Source organism: Schistocerca nitens, chromosome 2 (genome assembly GCF_023898315.1).
Source record: "Schistocerca nitens isolate TAMUIC-IGC-003100 chromosome 2, iqSchNite1.1, whole genome shotgun sequence".
NCBI classification, from domain to species: Eukaryota; Metazoa; Arthropoda; class Insecta; order Orthoptera; family Acrididae; genus Schistocerca; species Schistocerca nitens.
In genome coordinates, this window is record NC_064615.1 from 408,833,412 (window position 1) to 408,856,039 (window position 22,628).

General features: G+C 38.2%; 1 protein-coding gene across 1 annotated transcript in view; it reads left to right on the top strand.

Annotated features, from left to right (window-relative positions):
• Window positions 1-22,628, top strand: part of LOC126235055 (uncharacterized) — a 671,255-nt gene that overhangs the window by 598,242 nt on the left and 50,385 nt on the right. The window contains exons 12-13 of the mRNA XM_049943791.1: window positions 12,848-13,030; window positions 21,192-21,209. Coding sequence (XP_049799748.1) covers window positions 12,848-13,030; window positions 21,192-21,209 — 201 coding nt within the window. The remainder of the gene's footprint in view (window positions 1-12,847; window positions 13,031-21,191; window positions 21,210-22,628) is intronic.

The following is a 22,628-nucleotide window of genomic DNA, read 5'->3' on the forward strand; positions in this document are numbered from 1 at the left end:
TAATAAGATACAAAACTGTTGCATGTACACCACTGTTTGTACTGTAATTGAAATTCACAAGCAGCTGATGTGTTTAATATCCCAATCTAAACCACATTCATTGCTCAGATAATGCTTGCTCTTGGAAATTGTTTACCAAAATATATTTGAAATAGCTGTCATTGTTTGGAAAATTTCAAATAATTATTCTGTTCGTACTCAGAATCAGTTAAAAGTTTGCTTATAGATACAGAATAGCATGCCCTAGCAGTACAGTAAGCTCTGTACAGAGTTCATACAAATGCTCAAATGCACTGCAGACACTGTAAACATCTCAGTAATTAACTGCTTGTCAAAAACAGTACCTACATAGTGCCAAGGAAAGTATTTATTTCAACCAAAAAGCTTAGATTGAAGTTATGGTGTGTTTCTCTTAGTTTCTCTCAAGAACATATACAGGACCTGAGTAGGCATGGGCAACCAGTGGCCACTCGTCACATTAGTTCTGTGGTGAATGATGAAATAATTTTGAGATTTCGTGATTCAGGGGACAACTCTACTAGTCAATATCCATTAAATGTTCTGACCTTCTTCAAGCTAGCACTGAATTGATGTGTCTGGTTTGTTTGACAGGGTAGGATGTGAGTTTGGACAACAATGTTTTTTTACAGGAAAGGGGGGTGGGGGGTTGGCAGCTGCCTTCTCTTATTCATAGTTGTGGCTACACTCTTGATTTCTCTGATCACCAGAGTCAAATGATAAGGTCCTTAAACATACCATTAGCTGATATCCTCCCTCATCATCGCCCAGTCAAAAGTAGTGCACCATTTTGAAACACTCAATGTTGTTGAAGCATTGGCCTTCAATATTCCTTCCTTCTTCCTTACAAGTTTGTCACATTCTCTGGCACATGTGACCAGTCATCATTAACACAGACCATTGTATTAACTGGAACATACAATCTTAATTTATTCAACAGCATTTTTATATCTACTGGCGGAATACATGGACTCAATACTAGCCGATGTTGTCAGATGTTTGACATATGTGAGACCATCACATATACTATACTAACCTTTCCAAATATTTTGAGAGCAATATTGATAAGCTTAAAGAAGGAAAGGAATTTTAGAAAAATCTTAAATACACATTTTGAGTTTGAGCATGGATATTGATTGATTAAAATTCTTATCATGGCTTTTTTTGGGGGGGGATTATGACTGTTTCTAGGCAAAATAGGGTGTACAACAGTACATATACCTGTGGAAAACACATTTGGATGACAAGATGCTTGGAAAGAGGATGTAGGCAGGCATTAATGAAGAATTGTTAATCTTGCCATCCATTTCAGTTACATGCAGGATATAACCAAAGTAACAAACACTGTAAATTTATTTGTCATGATCACAGTATAAAGAAGCAGTCACATAGCAAGTTCCAATTGTTGAACAATCATCTTCAGAATGTGGAGGGTAATGGGTATTAGTAATGAAAATCATGCTACTAAAAGCTCCAGATATAACAAATTAAAAATCTTTGAAAAACCATCAAAGTCAAAATGAGGCAACATACCACAGATCCAACTAATATTGCAGGATGTACCCAGGACCTGAGAGAGTGAAGAAACGGAGGGTGGGTAAATCATATTGTTTTTGCCTTAAATGCTGACATAATGTCAAAATTTCGTGAATCGGGTTACATTTCGTACTAGTGAATATCCATTAGATGTTCTGCACTTCTTCAAACTCGTACTGAATTCATACATGCATGTGTTTGGTGGGTGAGGAATGAGTTTTGTCTGGCAGTTGCATTGGGAGCTTTGGTGTGCTATCCTGTCATTGTCTTAAATGTTTTCAAAATAATTCTGATTTGTTACATAATGAACTATTGCTGCTATGATTTCCCATATTGGTAACTGTTACCCTCTACTTTTCATAAATCTGAAGATGGCTGTTCAACATCTGAAACCAGTTCTCTAATAGTGTCTTTATATTGTGATCAGGATGAATAAATTTATGGAGAACTGTTATGGATTGCGTGTCTCTTTAACAGACTACATCAAGTCTCTGAAACAAAGTAACTATTACCATTCTTGTTTATTCAGAGAGGCTACTGAAACCCATAAATATGACAACAGTTTTAATAAGGGTTGGGGAGACTGACACTAAAAATTTTGTGGATTTTACTGTTACATAGATATCTGTTATATGTTTTAAACCAAACATAAGCAAAACAAAATGTAACAATCCATATACTTTTGATGTTGTGTGTCTGAAATATCTTTACTGGCAGTAAATACTGAAACTAACAATGTTAGCTTTAAGGACAAGAGAATGGAGGAAATGCATGTCATAAGAGCAGTAGGTGTGATCTGTGGAAATGATTATGGCATACCAGTATTGCTCAAGTTTACAGTAGTTATTATTTACTTGCAGTGCAGAATGCCTGCTACATTTTTTTTCTTTAAATAAGTACGATGGAGACACCTTCAAAGAAATCACAGCAAGTGCAGAGCAGAAAACTTGTAAGCAATGTTCTGTGAGTAATGAGAAAAATAATGAATGAAAGGCCTTGCTGTTCTGTTGGGATAAGCTGTGCAAAGAGTTGACAAGGTAGTAGGCAACATATTGTGGGAAAAACATAAATTATGAATGAGACATGGGAAACATCATACTCATTGGAAGAGGATGGAACTAGATGATTTCAGTGTGTTGAACATTCGTCAAGTACTGTGAAGTATAAAAGGACATTCTTCCAGTTAATAAAGTTCTCCCCATTGTTAGAGGCAAGATAACATTCTCAGGTAAAAGCAATGTATTTTGGAGAGCTGTCAAATCTTTGGCAGACACTTATTGATAGAGCAGGGTGTTATTGCAGTACAATGTGCTGAATATTGACATACACTGTGGCAGACTGAAAATAGACCAAAAAGACCAACAGTATACATGGACAAGATGTCTCCATACTTGGGGTAAAGTAGTGTTGGCAGTATGGGATTTTAGAGTTACTATGAACCGAAGTGCCAGTTAGAAAACTGTTTTAGTACATGCTGAGTATGAAATTGGATTTGCTAAAGACACAGAAATGACTCAGGTGTAAAATTTCAATTACAGGGCTATCATAATGAGATGGAAAATAGCAATTATGTTAGAGTGGTATAAAAACTTATTCCAAATTCCCAATTTAGATGAACTGCTGTACTCCCACCCTTGATTCTCATAAAGTGATCATGGTTGAGAGCAAATTTCTCTACCTTGTCTCCCTTATCATTCCTGGCATTGAACCCAAAGTGTCATAGTTAAGAGCCATTTTGAAACTTTGTCCCCACTTTTATATTACAGCTGCACATTACCTTGCTCAGTAGTATTATTTCCAATGAGTATCTTTTATAATACTATTCTTGCTATTCTGTTTGGGACTCCTTCAATATCAATAATTTAGTCTTTTATTTTCTTGGTGATGATAAAGCCTACTCCTGAGTTCCTTTCTTGTACCTCTATAGTAAAAGACATTTCCTGACTGTAGTTCTATCCGATTCTCTTCCTTTCTGCATATGTTTGATACCCCCAGTTTCAGTAGTTTATCTTCAGTCCAAATAAGTGTCCTGATTCTTATTGTCCCTAGATGGGTGTGGTAGAAGCAGTCAACTCATAAGGAGTCAAGATATTTTGTTTTAATCGAACTTTGTGTGCCAACATTTGAGTACAAAAGTAGTTGAGTGTGCCCTGTTTTAAGAACACAGTACTCCCATTATGTTTTAACCCAGGCCAAGATACCAACATCTCAGGAATGTCCACTTAGCAGTTGGGGTCCGGCAAGCCTATTTGTGCTAAACTAGCTGCCTGCCTGACGCAAAGAGTTTGGTGAGACACATATCTAATGCTAAGCCTTGCTAGAGCCAGGCTCACAGCATTTTCAGCTCACCACCAACTGCTTTTAAATGTCGAAGATGAACATTCTCACAAACAGTTCATATGTTGAACATGTGCCGGCAAAGAGATATCATCGGATGGTAGGTCAGTTGAATGCTGCAGAAGATTATGTGATCTCTCTTGAAGGTTGTAGACATATATTTTTGATGCTTTTTGTGTTGCGGGTTGGAGAGCTGCCCTTCTGTGTCTGTTTGCCAAACTAAAGTTGGTGGGGTTCATCATCATGTATGGTTGTAGTATGAAGTGTTGAGGTGTACAGGATATGTGACATGAGATTGGTGAGACATTATGGGACACACTACAGTTAATCTGCTGAGCCCTGTACAGCTTGGGAACCCTGGGCAGTGACCTTGCCACAGCTACACAGTGTAGCTCTCAACTTCATGTGATTACACAAACTCCACCACCCACACAACCAGTCCTACCATAGTGCAGCATCTCTTGGAGGGAGAGGTGAGATATCATTCTATACAAATATCTTTATGGGGATAAGATAGAAATACAAGCACTGAAGAGCATCAATAATTCTGTTACAGGCTTAACAATGCACGCATGAAACAAAATTAACTTTTATCTGATTATTTGTATGTACATTCTTCAAGTACTGTGAAGTATAAAAGGACATTCTTCCAGTTAATAAAGTTCTCCCCATTGTTAGAGGCAAGATAACCTTCTCAAGTAAAAGCAATGTATTTTGGAGAGCTGTCAAATCTTTGGCAGACACTTATTGATAGAGCAGGGTGTTATTGCAGTACAATGTGCTGAATATTGACATACACTGTGGCAGACTGAAAATAGACCAAAAAGACCAACAGTATACATGGACAAGATGTCTCCATACTTGGGGTAAAGTAGTGTTGGCAGTATGGGATTTTAGAGTTACTATGAACCGAAGTGCCAGTTAAAAAACTGTTTTAGTACATGCTGAGTATGAAATTGGATTTGCTAAAGACACAGAAATGACTCGGGTGTAAATTTTCAATTACAGGGCTATCATAATGAGATGGAAAATAGCAATTATGTTAGAGTGGTATAAAAATTTATTCCAAATTCCCAATTTAGATGAACTGCTGTACTCCCACCTCTTTATGGGAATAATATAGAAATACAAGCATTAAAGAGCATCAATAATTCTGTTACAGGCTTAACAATGCACGCATGAAACAAAATTAACTTTTATCTGATCATTTGTATGTTGCAAAATATTTTAATGCCAATGTTAAGCAGCAATGATTATGTATTGATCCTAGTAGTAAAGGCATGAATGCCTTTTTAATTTCTTCATACAAACTACAAGTGTACAGACAAAAAAGTATCTTATTATCAGTTACCGGTACTGAAATTTTGGGTGTTGGACTGTGGCTGATGTACATTGAAAAAGATAAATCTGACAGATCTGAGTGAATGTACCACCTTGCTCAGTCAGGTTCCTGAATGCTGTGCAGAACAGAAATCCCAATTGAAACTGAGGGAGTGGTGCAAGTAGGTGGTTGCAGATCATATCCTAGGAAATTGTTACAAAATCACATTGAACTTGGACTCGCATTCGGGAGGACGACGGTTCAATCCCACGTCCGGCTATCCTGATTTAGGTTTTCCGTGATTTCCCTAAATCGCTCCAGGCAAATGCCGGGATGGTTCCTTTGAAAGGGCACGGCCGACTTCCTTCCCTAATCCGATGAGACCGATGACCTCGCTGTCTGGTCTCCTTCCCCAAACAACCAACCAACCACATTGAACTAAACAAAATTCCTGGTCCAAACCACAACATTTTGGAATTCTATAATGAAAGAAGTTGCAGAAATTCAACTTCGTGGCAATACTTTTAATGGACACTATGTTACATAGTGGACATAGACAGATAGATATAAGTGAATATGAAGAGACAAGTTGGAAAGATAGTAAATAGTGGCTGCAGATGCAGAAACAGTAGTGCATCACAAATACTCACATCTTCTGGCCATCAGTATTAACAGTTGAATAGATGTAACTGAAAAACTCGTTAATTTTTATTCAAAGGGATTGTTGTGAAAAACTATAAGACGTTATTTTTATTGTGCTGTCCTGGACTATGAGCTGAATTATAGTTTCAGTTTAATATATAAGATAATTCCCTGCTTTGTGACTAACTTAGTTTCAGCAACTAATTGGCCAATTTTCTCCTCACCCCCCCCCCCCCCCCCCCCCATAGTGTAGTGTTAATCATAAAATCAGTTATATTTTTAAAACTGTGTATTTGTGCAGTTACATACATTTATGGTGCTGACAATATAAGTAGTCATAACATCTGTCATAATAGACTTGGTCTGCTTCCCTGTGCTTGCAGGAGAGTTAGTTAATAATAAGCAAAAATCGCCTTCTTGTACGCAGGTACACTTCAGCCTATTGTTAATCATAACATCAATTATTACTACACATGAAAACAAGTTAAATTCAGTTGATAATGTAAACATAATTTCTGGGAGTTTGTTTTCAGTAAAGACCATATATGTTGAAAAGAATGTCTGAATCATGACTTGCTATGCTATCTGCTATTCAGAATTGTGTAATATTCTTCTTAAAACAAAGAAATGCCAGCATTCTGATTTCTGGAATATATTTCTATTTTAAGAATCAAGATGTGGAACAACTGCATTAAATTCATAGCTATTTTTATTAGAGGCATTCAGTTCTCATCCAGCCATCCTGATCTTTTTACAGGTATAGCTCATTGAACTATCTCTACTGCACAGAAAGATGATTGTAAGCACAATAACTATTTTTTCCCAAAATTCTATTAAACAACTTGACAACGAAATCAGTAAGAGAGAATTGTCAAAAATCAAAGTAGCAAAGAATAACTATGTTATAACTTGGAGCTCCTGGTATGTGTGGGTACTTATGACAAACCCACTGCTTTTGAAAGTCACTGGTGTTTGTGTCACCACTGTTGATTGCCCAGTACCCACTTCAGATAGGCTGCTGTGGTTGGTATAGCCATCCCTTGACCTTTCTGTTGTACGGGTGCATCTCTATCAAGCACATCAGCTTGCTTCATCACCCACACGACACCATCTGTGACTTATTGTTGTCAAATAGTAAGCATTGCATTGTTGTAGTAATGAATCGTCTTATGTGATGTTTGGACTCATCACACCAAATAAGCCCCTTCTTGCCTAGCACCTGCATTTGCTTGAGTTGAAGGGGCATCAAGTTGCCCTGCAATAATTTGCTGTAGCTATTCAGCTGTGGCTTACCCTGTTCTTAGCTGACTAAAATTTACCAGCATATAAATTGTGCCGAACCTCCAGAAAAAATCCGCCCCTTTTATGTGCCTATTACCAGTGGTAAACTGCCCAATGAACTCCAGCTGGTGGAACTGCTCTGGAGAACAATCTTCTTTCCTCCCCTGAAAGGTGAAGGTAATCTGCTTGTGATCGGAATAAACAGTAAACAGCTGAGCTTCGACGTAAGGGCAGAAGTTTGGATAGCCTTGTAAATGGCCAGGAGCTCCCTGTCATATGCACTCCACTTAGCATGTGCTTTTGAAAGCTTTTTTGACAAAAACGCTAAAAGTTTCCATCCACCCACAACTTTTTGATTCAAGGCTGTCCCAATCACAGACTGTCTGACACCCACTACAGTCACAAGCAGCACATTATGAATAGGGTGTGACAAAAGGACTGCTTTTTTTAAACTGGCTCTTACCTCTCAAAGGTCTGTTGCATGACAGACATCCAAGGCAGGTTCTGTTTCCCAGTACAGTTGTTACTTGTCAGTGTGGCTGCCAGTGATGCCTTCATCTCTGCCGTCCCCAGTAGACACCATCTTTAAAAGTTGATCCCTGTGGACCTCTGTAACTGATGATAATTCACCAGTCTTGGGCTGTTTTTAATGGCCTACATTTTTTCTTTGGGAGGACAGATACCTGGTGCTGATACTTCATGCTCTAAGAATGTGATTTACTTCTGCCAGAGGAGACAGTTAGCTTCATTTTTTACTATTCTTTACTTCCAGATTCTCTCGAACACCATCTTGAGGTGGTCATTGTGTAATTTGGCCGTCTGTAAAAATACAATATATCACACAGGTATGTGAAAAAGAAATCTAGTTCCCTCAGTACTTCGTCAATGAATCTCTGCAGTTTTTTTAATCATGAATGGCATGCAGAGAAACTCAAGAGGCTGGAAGGGGTTGTGACAGCAGTCTTGAGAACACCTACTTCGTCCATCAGAATCTGGTTCTAGGCCTTTTTGCAATCTACCACACTGAAAACTGTGGCTCCGGCTAACACGTTTGGAAAATCCTGAAGACTGGAAAAAGGGTAGCAGTCGGGATTGCCTTGGTGTGTAGCGCACAATAATCCCTGCAGGGTCGAACAATTTGCGGTACCAAAATATCTGCTCATCTTGTACACCCACTTCCTGCCTCTGTCGTCCAAGAGAGGTCTGTTTCTTTGCCACTACTGCTGAAGGCTGCTTCTACATTGCATCAGTTTTTAGCTTCATATCACAGACTTGTGCGTCAGTGTTAACTCATGGCACTTGCCTTATTGGTGCAGCTTGCACCTTGCTGAAATCTTCCATGCTTTACGTTATCACTATCATGCCCGCTTATCCCACTGTTGTGTGTATTTTGTCTGCCACAGAGTTGACGTCATCAGAGGTACATGTGACTATTGCCATTTTTACAAACAGTGGCAGGTATGTGACCCAGACATGTCATAGTGTGTCATTTGACATTGTCTACGATACTTCAGAGATGCTGCCAAAACTTGGAAGGTGCCTGAATGCAGAACCTGCTACATCCATTGGCATATGGAGTTGCATGGATGTTGTGTTACCATGTCTCTCAGATGTCAGTACTGGTCTTGTGCAAGCAGTTTCAATATAACATCTGACTCCGTCTCTACTGCTCATGTGTCCACGTTGTTGACAGTCACCAAAAATTTAGTGCAGACGTCTGTAACATTGTTCTGTGTGAATGCTAGTTCCAACATGGCAAACTGTGGCTTGGGCTTCTTTGGTACTTGTCTTCATTCATGGGTCAGTGACTGCGTTATGAGCCGCTGTTCTGCAGGCTGTTGCCGATGCCTCTGTAAGTGTGAACTCTTGTCCTCCTGTCTGTAATTTTCAATTGAAAGTCTTTAAATTGTTTCTGCAAATCTCCCTGTAGCAGTGAAATTTGTTGTTTTATTTGATTGCATTTGGCTTCATAATGCGAAGTTACTATCTCGCTTTCTTGATGTGCTCAAACTTACTGCTTGCCTTGCTTTTCTGGGATCACCGTCTTGCAGGTACAGCCCATTGCACTATCTCTACTGCACAGAAAGATGAATGTAAATATGATAACTATTTATTTCTCTCCAAAGTTTCTTCCAACAACTTGACAGTGGAATCAATAACAGAGAACTATCAAAACTCAAACTAGCAAAGAATAACTATGTTACAACTCGGTTACTTGGCCAAAGAACAATAAAAATACCATTCCATTCATTGTCCATAGGATCCTTCCCATGTAGTTATTGTCATCCCGCCAAACAACTTTAAGTGTTTGCTGAAAATAGTTTATCAATAAGGCCCAGCTGATTGTTCCCCTCATACTTATCCAGCTGTTATTGTATTACAGCTACAAGGGCCTGTTATCAGTCTGTTGTTCATCTCCTTTTCCTGTGACTAACAATCACTGTGAAATTTCACATTTCATTTTCTTTGTTGAAATGCTAAATACTACATTTTTGGCTGCATTTTAACTGTAACTTCATTGTCTTCAAGTAAGAGAAATTTAAATTAAGCTATGTTGTTCTACATTTTTGGCATTAGCTACGAAGTTCGGACATTGGAGACTCAATTTAGACAACTACATGCGGAGTCCACTTCAATACCAAATGTGATGTTGAACTCTGCTTTGAAAATGTTTATCTTTCATCACAACATGAACTGCACCCAAGTTTTAACCATCCACCATTTCCTGACGGAATGCCCATTTTTTAACCATTTACATTCCCGCTTGCGTTTTCTGTCTGAGTTATCTGGCGTTTAAGCAAATGCCGCACAGGCTGTCAACTGCGTTTTACTTTTTATCCGTCATAGCAATATGGTGAAGGTCATTTAGTTTTTAGTTCTGGACCTCCATTTCACTATGGTGTATTTTATAGACCTTTCTCCACATCCCTGTTTTTACCTGTCTTCTCTTAAGTTAATTGGGATTGAGTGTAGTCTGTTCTAACTCCTCTCTGTCTTTGTGTTCTGTAGTTTTGACTTGGGCATGTATGACCCCAGTTGTTTTTGTGCCCTAAAACAAAACAAAAACAAAACAATTGCAACGTGATTTTGGCATTATCCAAGATATTAGTTGTGAAATCTTCTCAGGTTATCAGCCGAGTGGCATCGTCATCTTGTTGCAATGTTTCAGTTGATTCTGTATCCATATCTTCAGGCGAAGATGATCCAGAATCCATTGAAATATTGCGACAAGATGATGATGCCTTTCGGCTGATAACCCAAGAAGATTTCATAGCTGAAATACACCAAGACAGCCTGCAGTCACGTGTGTCATAAATATTGTTCTATTTAAATGCTCAAGGAACTCATCAAAGGCAGCACAGTATGGTTTTCCTCAGTTGTTGTCAATGTATTTCAGTGACTTATTTGCCCATCTACACATTCAAAAGCGACAACTCCATTCCAGTTCTTCAAAGCATGCATAGATCCCACCAGCTTCCTTCTTGGCCAGGAGAGGACTGTTCCAGAAGGCATGTGTTAACTTCTGATGGTAACTTTTTGAATTTGTTATTGGTCAACAACAAAATATGCTGAAGATATTTATTGTCTCTTAATTATGTGCCACATAAGTCCATAAAATGTCCCTTTCACTTACCCTCTGATATCAATATAATTCAACCTCATTAGTTAATGCTTCTCTCTAGAACCACATAAATCTGCTGCTTCATACATTTTATTCGGAGCATGAACCGGAGTTGTAGGGACATTAATAAGAAACTTAATTCTCATCCTCATCTCCCTGTTAATTTGTGACTGGGTGGAACTCTTGCCCTCAATCTCCCTTAATGCAGTCAGAATGCAAAAATAACATTCTACGTTTCCTGTAAAGTAGGCACATATCTCTCTTACTAGTTACCCACTGTTCCAATAATATGCATATAGGCAATTCATTAATTGCTGTAGAATTCCTCTGATATTTCTAATGTGATAATTGCACTGCAACAGACCTTTATTGGTCTCTTAGTTGCTGGTTTCTGAATTCCTGGATAGTCATTACCTTGCATGACTCTTCACACCTGGTTGCACATCAGTTTCATTGATACCTTAATTTTGACAGTTGTTGTTTCTTCCGTATTAAATGTTTCATATTTATAGAACATGACTTTTCCCAAATCTGAACTTTCACTTAACAGATGCCACAAACATTTTGTGAGCATCCACTTTTTATGTATAATTTGGTGATCTTATAGTTAAATGGGTTTTGTGTTGTACTAAACATCGTGGACAATCCTTCAAAAGGTCAGAGGGGCAGCTTTTTTCTTTTTGTGCTGTAACGTGCAAGCTGATAACTATGAGTGGTTGTGATTCTTTTCAGATATGCCCTGAAGTGCAAGTGATAAAATAAAATTCATGAGGGAGAAAACTGTGAGAATACTCATACTATCTTTTGGCTCAATTGTAGTTTTTCATGTTGATTAAACTTCCTGGCAGATTAAAACTGTGTGTCGGACCAAGACTCAAACTCGGGACCTATGACTTTCGCGGGCAAAGGCATAGGTCCCGAGTTTGAGTCTCGGTCCAGCACATAGTTTTAATCTGCCAGGAAGTTTCATATCAGTGCATACTCCACTGCAGAGTAAAAATCTCATTTTGGAGGCTAGCATTCTTTATTGGTTTGATTAGCCCAGAATCTTTGTTTAATAGGTATTGGACAAACTGGGTACATCAAAAACTCAAGTACCTTATTGTTATTCATGTTCCAGAAGCTAAAAACAAGGAAGACTCTGAAAATTAACTTTACAGTTCACGCTATTTGAATTCATGTGTGCTGCAAGGTTGGACGATGCCTTCTAGCAGATGTTAGACTCTTTACCCTCTTCATTCCTTTCATATTTCCTCTTTCTTGCTGTAATTTAAATTATTAATTTGTATTCATCTCTACATGGTTCTCTCTACTTTTTTTTTTTAATTTTATTCTGTTTTTTATTTCTGCTTGTTTTATTTGCTTCCACCAATACAGTTATGCTTCTCTTCATCTGTAATGATTAATGAGCACTTATCTTTAGCCTGTGATTTGGATTTTATACATTATTGATCACTCTGCAGATAAAAATCTTTGTCTGCTAACCTCAGCTATTACTTCTGTTGCCCTTTGCATTGTGTGTTCCTCTTTCACTTGAGTGATCCAAATTAAACTATGGCAACATTTTCATTTGTGAAGAAGCCTTTTTTCATTAATTTCTCTATGTTTTTTATTTTTTAAAGTTGCTACAACTCGTGTAAAAGACACGCTGATTTTTTCACTGAACAGTATTATGCATATTGATTACAGCTGAGTAACATTAAATCTGAATGACTCTTATTGCACACTGTGCACATGATGTGGATATACTTATAACTGAAGAAGGAAAATTAGTAATTTAATAGCGCCATGCTAGAAACATTATCCATTCAGTAACTTAATTCTGTTTAGGAGAATATGCTAAGATTTGGAAATTACATAAACCACTAAAGACTGAGTGCTAGAAAAACTTAAGGTCTGTGAAACAAAGTACTTTGAAAGATTACAAGTGAATGAGGTTTTTTTTCAACTTGAGGAGCTCCAGTTTTAACATTCTGAATTCAGTGTACTATTTGAACAAGTTTTCATATAACAAACAATTTTCTTTTAATAAAATTTAGCTAAATAAATGTATTTAAAATTTAATGAGACCTCTGCATTGTGCCATGCAGGCCTATGAAGGACTCTCAGATTTTCCCATGGAGGTTATAGAAGAGGAAGAAGAGGATGATGACAATGATGATGACGATGATGACAGTTCAAGTTCAGGCAGCGGTGCAGAATTTGTACCTTCTGCATGGAACAGCGAGGCAACACCAAATCGTTCTGCACTTCGGAGCCCAGATAAGAGATCTGTGAGTATGGTAGTAGCATTGTTCCTTTGGCTTGCTGTATAATTATTCTGCTGATGCAGTACAGTTTTTTAACAGCATGTTGCAACACTATTTTGTCTCAAGTTGGCATTTGTTAGTTTTAGAAAATGAAAGGCTTCCAAGGAAAGTCAGTTCTTCTGCTCTCTTTTTATATTCTGTGGCAATATAAATTGTTAGTTTTGTTAGGCAGTGCTCGTGTCATGTTAGATACTTTCCTAAATTTAATGAGCTAAAAATATATCACTTAACAGACTTCCTACATTTGTTAATGTGGCTGGAATATGGACAACAAAATGAATAATGAACTATTTGACTCATTCTATCTACCAGCTGCATGTCACATCACATAGTAAGATATATGTGGTCTTTTGACGAAGATGTGACCAAAAACTGTCATGTGGTAAATTACCAGTTAACTGTGGTTATCATCCATGTGCCCAGTACCATTGTGGTGATGCCTTTACTTCACTTCAGTTTTAATTTCCTTAGAGCTGCATTGTGCATACTGCAGATGTATAGTAGCTTGTACAAGTTCTAACTGTAAAATGTCATGCCACTTGTTTATTTGTAAATACAGATCTGTATTTCTGTTGGTATTATGATCAATGAGAACATCTATATAAGCACTTGGCAAACCACTCAGATGTGCGTGACTGAGGATATGTCTCGTTGTACAAGTTATGAGAGCTTTCTCCTATTCCATTCATGTGTGGGTCACTGAAAGAATGATTGCTTCAATGCCTTAAGTGTTCTGTACTTACTCTAATTTTGTTTTTTGGATCCACATGGGAATAATACATAGGGGGCTGTAACATATTCATAGATTCTTTAGTTAAAGTTAATTCTAGAAACTTTCTAAGTAGATTTTCAAGGGATAGTTTATGCCTATCTTCAAGCATCTGCCAGTTCAGTTCCTTCAGCACCTGTATGGTGCTTTCCCATGGGCATAGTGGGCCTAACAATCCCATGACCTTTTGTGCTGTCCTCCTTTGTATTTGTTGTGTCCTCTGTTAGTCCTAGATGGTAAGTGTTCCACACACTTCAGCAGTTTTCTAGGATGAGTTGCACGAATGTTCTTTATGCACTCTCATTTGCAGACTGATTGCATTTCCCTAGTATTCTACCAAAGAACTGCAGTCTGTCACATGCTTGACTTACAGATTGAGACTATGTGATAATTACATTTCATACCGTGACAAATTATTAAATCCAGATATTTGTATGAGTTGATCGGTTCCAGCTGTGACTTGTTGATATTATAGCCATTGTGAAGTGCACAATTCTACATTTCTAAACATTTAACAGAAGTTGCCAGTATTGGCACACCATTTTGAAATCTTATCAATATGACTGAATAACTGTGCAGCATTTTTAGACAGTGATTCATTATCGATAGTTACTATTAATATTGTCTGTATTGTCTGCAGTTTCGTTAATATACAACATGAACAGTAAGGATCCCAATGAACAATAAGGATTCCAACACATTTCCCTGGAGCACATCTAAAGTTGCTTCTACATCTGATGATGACACTCTATCAAAGATAACTTGCTGTATACTCACTACTGAAAAATCCTAAATCTGGTCACTAATATTGCTTGATACCCCAAATGATCTTGTTGTTGTTGTTGATGATGATGATGATGTTGTTGTTGTTGTTGTAGTCTTCAGTCCAGAGACTGGTTTGATGCAGATCTGTATGCTACTATATGCTGTGCAAGCTTCTTCATCTCCAAGTAACTACTGCACCCTACATCCTTCTGAATCTGCTTAGTGTGTTCATCTCTTGGTCTCCCTCTACAATTTTTACCCTCCACACTGCCCTCCAACACTAAATTGGTGATCCCTTTATGCCTCAGAATATGTCCCACCAATCGATCCCTTCTTCTAGTCAAGTTGTGCCACAAATTCTTCTTCTCCCCAATTCTATTCAATACCTCCTCATTAGTTATGTGATCTACCCACCTAATCTTCAACATTCTTCTGTAGCACCACATTTCGAAAGCTTCTATTCTCTTCTTGTCCAAACTATTTATTGTCCATGTTTCACTTCCATACATGGCTACACTCCATACAAATACTTTTCGACAAGACTACCTGACACGTAAATCTATTCTTGATGTTAACAAATTTCTCTTCTTCAGAAACACTTTTCTTGACATTGCCAGTCTACATTTTATGTCCTCTCTACTTTGACTGTCATCAGTTATTTTGCTCCCCAAATAGCAAAACTTGTCTACTACTTTAAGTGTCTCATTTCCTAATCTAATTCCCTCAGCATCACCTGATTTAATTTGACTACATTCCATTATCCTCATTTTCCTTTTGTTGATGTTCATCTTATATCCTCCATTCAAGACATCGTCCATTCCGTTAAACTGCTCTTCCAGGTCCTTTGCTGTCTCTGACAGAATTACAATGTCATCGGCAAACCTCAAAGTTTTTATTTCTTCTCCAAGGTTTTTAATTCCTACTCCAAATTGTGCCTTTGTTTCCTTTACTGCTTGCTCAATATACAGATTGAATAACATTGGGGAGAGGTTACAACCCTGTCTCACTCCTTTCCCAACCACTGCTTCCCTTTCATGCCCCTCAACTCTTATAACTGCCTTCTGGTTTCTGTACAAATTGCTCCCTGTATTTGGCCCCTGCCACCTTCAGAATTTGAAAGAGAGTATTCCAGTCAACATTGTCGAAAGCTTTCTCTAAGTATACAAATGCTAGAAACTTAGGTTTGCCTTTCCTTAATCTGTTTTCTAAGATAAGTCATAGGGTCAGTATTGCCTCACGTGTCCCAACATTTCTACGGCATCCAAACTGTTCTTCCCCAAGGTCGGCTTCTACCAGTTTTTCCATTCGTCTGTAAAGGATTCATGTAAGTATTTTGCAGTTGTGAATTATTAAACTGATAATTCGCTAATTTTCACTCCTCTCAACAGCTGCTTTCTTTGGGATTGGAATTATTATATTATTTTTGAAGTCTGTGGGTATTTCGCCTGTCTCATATGTCTTGCTCACCAGATGGTAGAGTTTTGTTGTGGCTGGCTCTCCCAAGGCTATCAGTAGATGTAATGGAATGCTTTCGTTCTCTTCCATATCCATAATATTGCACTCTAGTATATTGCCCTTGTATAGACTCTCTATATACTCCTTCCACATTTCTGCTTTCCCTGCTTTCCTTAGAACTGGTTTTCCATCTGACCTCATGATATTCATACAAATGGTTCTCTTTTCTCCATAGGTCTCTTTAATTTTCTTGTAGGTAGTATCTATCTTACCCCTAGTGATATATGCCTCTACATCCTTACATTTGTCCTCTAGCCATCTCTGCTTATCATTTTGCACTTCCTGTCAGTCTCATTTTTGAAACGTTTGTATTCCTTTTTGCTTGCTTCATTTATTGCATTTTTATATTTTCTCCTTTCATCAATTGAATTCAATATCTCTTCTGTTACCCAAGGATTTCTACTAGCCCTTGTCTTTTTACGTACTGCCTTGATCCTCGGCTGCCTTCACTATTTCATCTCTCAAAGCTACCCCTTCTTCATCTGCTGTTTTTCTTTCCCCTGTTTGTGTCAATCATTTCCTAGTGTCCTAGTGCTATCTCTGAAACACTCTACAACATCTGGTTTTTTCCATTTATCCAGGTCCCATCTCCTTAAATTCCTACCTTTTTGCTGTTTCTTCAGTTTTAATCTACAGTTCATAACCAGTAAATTCTGTTCAGAGTCCACATCTGCTTCTGGAAATGTCTTACAATTTAAAATCTGGTTCCTAAATTGTTGTTTTACCATTATATAATCTATCTGAAACCTTCCAGTGTCTCCAGGCCTCTTCCACATATACAACCTTCTTTTGTGATTCTTAAACGAAGTGTTAGCTATGATTAAGTTATGCTCTGTTCAAAATTCTACCAGGCAGCTTCCTCTTTCATTCCTTACCCCCATTCTATATTCACCTACTACTTTTGCTTCTCTTCCTTTTCCTATTATCGAATTCCAGTCCCCCATGACTATTCAATTTTCGTCTCCCTTCACTATCTGAATAGTTTCTTTTCTCTCATCATACATTTCTTCAGTCTTTTTGTCATCTGCAGAGCTAGTTGGCATATAAACTTGTACTACTGTGGTAGGTGTGGGCTTCATGTCTGTTTTGGCTACAATAATGCGTTCACTATGCTGTTCTTAGTAGCTGACCGGCGCTCCTATTTTTTTTAATCATTATTAAACCTACTCCTGCATTACCCCTATTTGATTTTGTATTTATAACCCAGTATTCACCTGACCAGACGTCTCGTTCCTCCTGCCACTGATCTTCACTAATTCCCACTATATCTAATTTTAACCTATCCATTTCCCTTTTTAAATTTTCTATCCTACCTGCCCGATTAAGGGATCTGACATTCCACACTGTGATCCATAGAATGCCAGTTTTGTTTCTCTTGATAACGACGTCCTCCTGAATAGTCCCTGCCCAGAGATCCGAATGGGGGGCTATTTTACCTCCGGAATATTTTACCCAAGAGGACATCATCATTATTTAACCGTGCAGAAAAGCTGCATGCCTTCAGGAAAAATTACGGCTGTAATTTCCCCTTGCTTTCAGCCAGCAATGCTGTTTTGGTTAATGTTACAAGGCCAGATCAGTCAGTCATGCAGACTGTTGGCCTCTGCAACTGCTGAAAAGGCTGCTGCTCCTCTTCAAGAACCACACGTTTGTCTGGACTCTCAACAGAAACCCCTCCATTGTGGTTGTACCTACAGTAAGGCTACCTGTATCACTGAGGCACACAAACCTCCCCACCAAAGGCAAGATCCATGGTTTATGGTCATACTTTTGAAAATACCTATAGACGTGATACTGGATCAAATGGTTTTAAAAAATCAGGGAATTCCCTATCTATCTGACTGTTGTGATAGATGGCTTTCAATATTTCACTTGAGAAAAGTGAGAGTTGCATTTCACATGAATTGTGTTTTCAGAATCCATGCTGCTCCATGGAGCATGTCATCATGTTCAAGACATCTTACTACGTTTGAGCTCAGAATATGTTCCAAGAATCCAACAACAAATGGATGTCAAGGATATTGGATGGTAGTTTCGTGGATTAGTATTGTGGATCACTTCTGCTGCCCTTCTTGTAGACGGGTGTTATCTATGCTTTCTTCCAACTACTGGGATCACTTTTTATATTCAAGGGATCTTTGTTAGATTTGACTTAAAAGAGGGGTCAACTCAGCCAGAATTTTAGTATGGACTTTGGTAAGGGTGCTATTGGTTCTTGGAACTTCGTTCAGTTTCAACCGTGGCAGCCCTTTCACAATGACACTAATATCTATTTCATACATCTTTTAAGTAATGTGAGAACTGAATTTGGGTAATACTCCTTGGGTTTCCTTTATAAAGGAACATTTGAAAACATAATTGAGCACTTTAACTTTGCTACCCTCAATTTCAGTTCCTGTCTTGTCCACGAGTCACATCTCTCACTTACAGGCAGAATTTCTGTCAGTTTTGTGAAAGATCTTTGACAAAATTCTGCTGGTGTAGTCATTGAGGGCTTCACACAATGCTCTCTTCAGAACCAAACACTTTTTTTCTCAGCATCTCTCTATCTATAGTCCTTTGCCTCATTTTACATCCATTATGCAGTAGTCTCGTTTCCTTTAGGAGTTTCTTTCTGTAGGAGTTTCTTTACAGTAATAATATACCATGGAGGGTCCCTCCCATCATGAACTCTTCTACTGCATGCATATCTATTCAGTGCAGGATTAAAAAAACCTTTAAACTTCGGCCATAGTTCTACTACATGCTCCTGTCCTAAGCTAAAAGTTTCAACTGATTAGCTTCTCAAGGTGGAATCCACAGTCATGCAGAATTACTTAAAGGACATCATATTTGTCATTAACTGTGGAATTTATTTAATTCACAATTGCAGTTTCAGCCTTTGGGCCATTTTGAAGTGGTACTGCAAAAGATTTTGCTTCAACACTTGTCAGACTTTAAAATCCTCCAAAATGTATACATGTAACCGCCAAAGTAAGAATTTTCACTGTGAAATACAGTAACATCAGACAAAAATCAAACAATGGAAAATCAGCACGGAATGTAACAATATTATGAGGAGGAAAGTTGCTACTCTTCATATAATAGAGATGCTGAGTCACAACAAAAAGGCGTGTAAGACCTTACTTCTTTCCTGTGTTTCACTTGTTGCCTTGCAACTTCTTTCCTGGGTTTCTCTTGTTGCCTTATAAACCCCTTACCTTGTGGCTCATACCTCAGACCTAGATGCAAGACCTGTCCCATACGTCCCCCCACCACCACCTACTCCAGTCCAGTCACTAACATCACCTATCCCATCAAAGACAGGCCTACCTGTGAAACCAGTCAAGTGGTCTACAAGCTAAGCTGCAATCACTGTGTTGTATTATATGTAGGCATGACATCCAACAAGCTGTCTGTCCGCATTAATGGCCACCGACCAACTGTGGTCAAGAAAGAAGTGGACCAGTCTGTTGTTGAACACGCTGCCAAACATGATACCCCTCTTCTCAATGACTGCTTCACAGCCTGTGCCATATGGATCCTTCCCACCAACACCAGCTTTTCTGAACTGCGCTGGTGGGAACTTTCCCTGCAACACATCCTCTGTTCCCGTAACCCTCCTGGCCTCAACCTTCATTAGTCACTGTGCTCACCCATCCAGCCCCTTCATTGTTCCCATTCCAGCACTACACAGTCCTCATTCCACCACCACACCCAGTCTCTCTCTCTCTCTCTCTCTCTCTCTCTCTCTCTCTCTCTCTCTCTCTCTGTCTCCCTCTCCCCCCTTTTCCGCTACTTCCCCCCCTCCCTCCCCATCTCTCCCCTGCCTAATTGGCAGCATTTCACTGTCCACCATCCTACCCGAGTCTTCTCCTTACCCCCACCCACTCGCCTCTCCCATCATCCACTGGTACTGCTGCTCGCAGTGTGGTTGCAGTTGCTTGAGACTGCAATCGTGTGTGTGAGTTGCATTTGCGTGCGTGCGTGCGTGCGCGTGCGTGTGTGTGTGTGTGTGTGTGTGTGTGTGTGTGTGTGTGGGCACGCGCGTGCGTGCGTGCTTGTGTGCGTGTGTGCACGCGCGCCCGCTTGTGCGCGCGCATGCTTGTGTGTGTCTATTGGTGACAAAGGCCATTGGCTGAAAGCTTTAAGTGTGAAACTCTTTTTGTTGTGCCTATCTGCGACTCAGCATCTCCATTATATGGTGAGTAGCAACTTTCCTTCTCATAATATTGTTACATTCCATCCTGGATTTTCCATTGTTTGATTTAAATTTCTCCCAGTAAAAGACCAGTTCGTTGATTCTATAATTGTAGAATTGTTTGCTTTTCTGATGGAACTATACCCTCACCTCTGCTTGCATTGCATCATTACTATCAAAGTGAAGTCCTCGAAGGTGTTCTTTAAGTTCTGGAAACAGATGAGAAGTGGGTGGGGCCAAGTCATGACTATACAGATGATGATTGATGACAGTTACCCAAGGCATCATTTTGTTGCAGATGTCATAGAGTGGGTGTGTGGTCTGAAATTGTCATGCTGAAGGAGAGGATGCTCCATGTGTTGATGAACTTTTGAAATTCATGTATTTAGGAACTCGATTGCAGCCTGCTGTTTCTCATGCGCTGACATAGTTACGTTACACACTATGATTCAGAACCTTCTAGCAGCACAGAGTTGCATCAGGAAAGTTGACTGAGTAATATGCATGACATGTAACACCTCAACCTGTGTTGAGAACAGAATAAAATATTTGGAGGAATTAGTTTTCAGTGCACCCTTGTATTTTACATCCTTAATGTGAAAATGAGGAGAAACAGGTATTGAGAAAATTACAGCATTTCAGTATATCACATTGTTAGAAGACACAAGATGTCAAGACCTTAATTCACTGAGAATGCTTTTAATTCTACATGTGGTATTCACAGTTACTTTCACACTTACAGTCTTTATATAGTCTATGTACAAATATGCAACAAATTATGTGGTGTACAGCTTGTAAAAAGAAAATAGTATGTTTTTGCATGCTGTCTTTTACAAAAAATGTACTTTTTAAAATGGTTACTAGTTTTTAAAATTTATTCATGCTGCATTGGATAGGAAGATGATGAATTATCTGTAAGTACTGTATTATAAAGCAGTTTTTCTCTTAAGAAAATTTGTTTTTACTGGCCAGAGGTTCATCAACAGTCACAGACAACATATGTAATTTATTTTTTATTTTATTATTATTAATATTGTTATTATTATTATTTATTTTTACTTTATTTTTATGTTATGTTATTTGTAGTTTTTGTAATTTGATGTGAAGGACAGAAAATCTAACTTCGATCAAAAGTAAGAAAAAACATAAGGAATTTTAGATTGTATTTTGTAACAAAACAGAAGATTTGGCCATAATGGTTGTGTATTTGCTAAAGTTTCATTTCACCGGTAAAAACAGGTCATGAAGCTAATGTTTAAGGCCCTATTTATTTCAATGTGTCCTCATTTGCAAATATTTTACTTTTAACTGTCATATTTTATGAGATAAATGAATTTTTGTATGTGTGAGATGAGCTATTACAACTTTTGTGTGGGAAGAGTATGTTGTAGGCAGAGGTAGTGGGATTGGGGGTGGAGGAGATTGGAAGGTTCCAGTTCATTCATCATCTTAAGTTTTTATATGAATTGTATGCCAGAATAGTTTGATTGACTCAAATAGATCAAAAAGTATTATGAGATTCACACAAAAATATTTCTGTTACTATTCTTCATATTAACATTATTATTCTTATCCAAATGAGCCTTTTTAAATGCTATTTAGGATTTGTTAACTTTTTATCCATTCTTAATAAATGCCTGATGTCCAGCTAATTAAATGTGCTAATGTCAGCAACATTGGTTGGTAGTTACTGCATCTTAATAGAGAGTATTTTCTTTCACTGATTAGTTTATTGACTGGAGGAGATAACAATTTAGGCAGAAGTATTTGTGTGTCTATCTTGTAATAAACATATTACTTCCTTAACATCTAAATTTTGATAGAACTATAACATTCAAGAGGCTAAAACATCAGCCGTTTTTTTGCTTGGCGTGCAGTAGATGAAGAGAGAATGAAAAATTGGATTTAGATCTTCATTTCCTGTATTTACACACTTTTGTCCACTTAGAGTGGTTGAGATAGAATTAGTTCATTGTAAATTTCAAAATTTCTCCTATAAGGTGAGTGGTGATGCAGCTTTTGAGATACCTGCATTACTATTTTGTGACACACACAGTGTGGTAATGATATGCCATACTTCATCATGGCACCATGCACTGTTGCACCTGACTATTTCATTCAGTGTCTCTGCAGCTGTTTCCTGTAGATGCATGCAATAGCATTGGTACAGGACTGGATTTTCCTAAACCACTTTGTATTTGCATGTTAAGTGAATTTTTCATTTGGCATGTGTGCAACCTATTGTTGAACATGCAACAGATCATCTAACATAGCTGATACTTTTTGCACTGCAGTGCCATGTTTAACCTGTGGTAGTTCACCAGATAACTTTT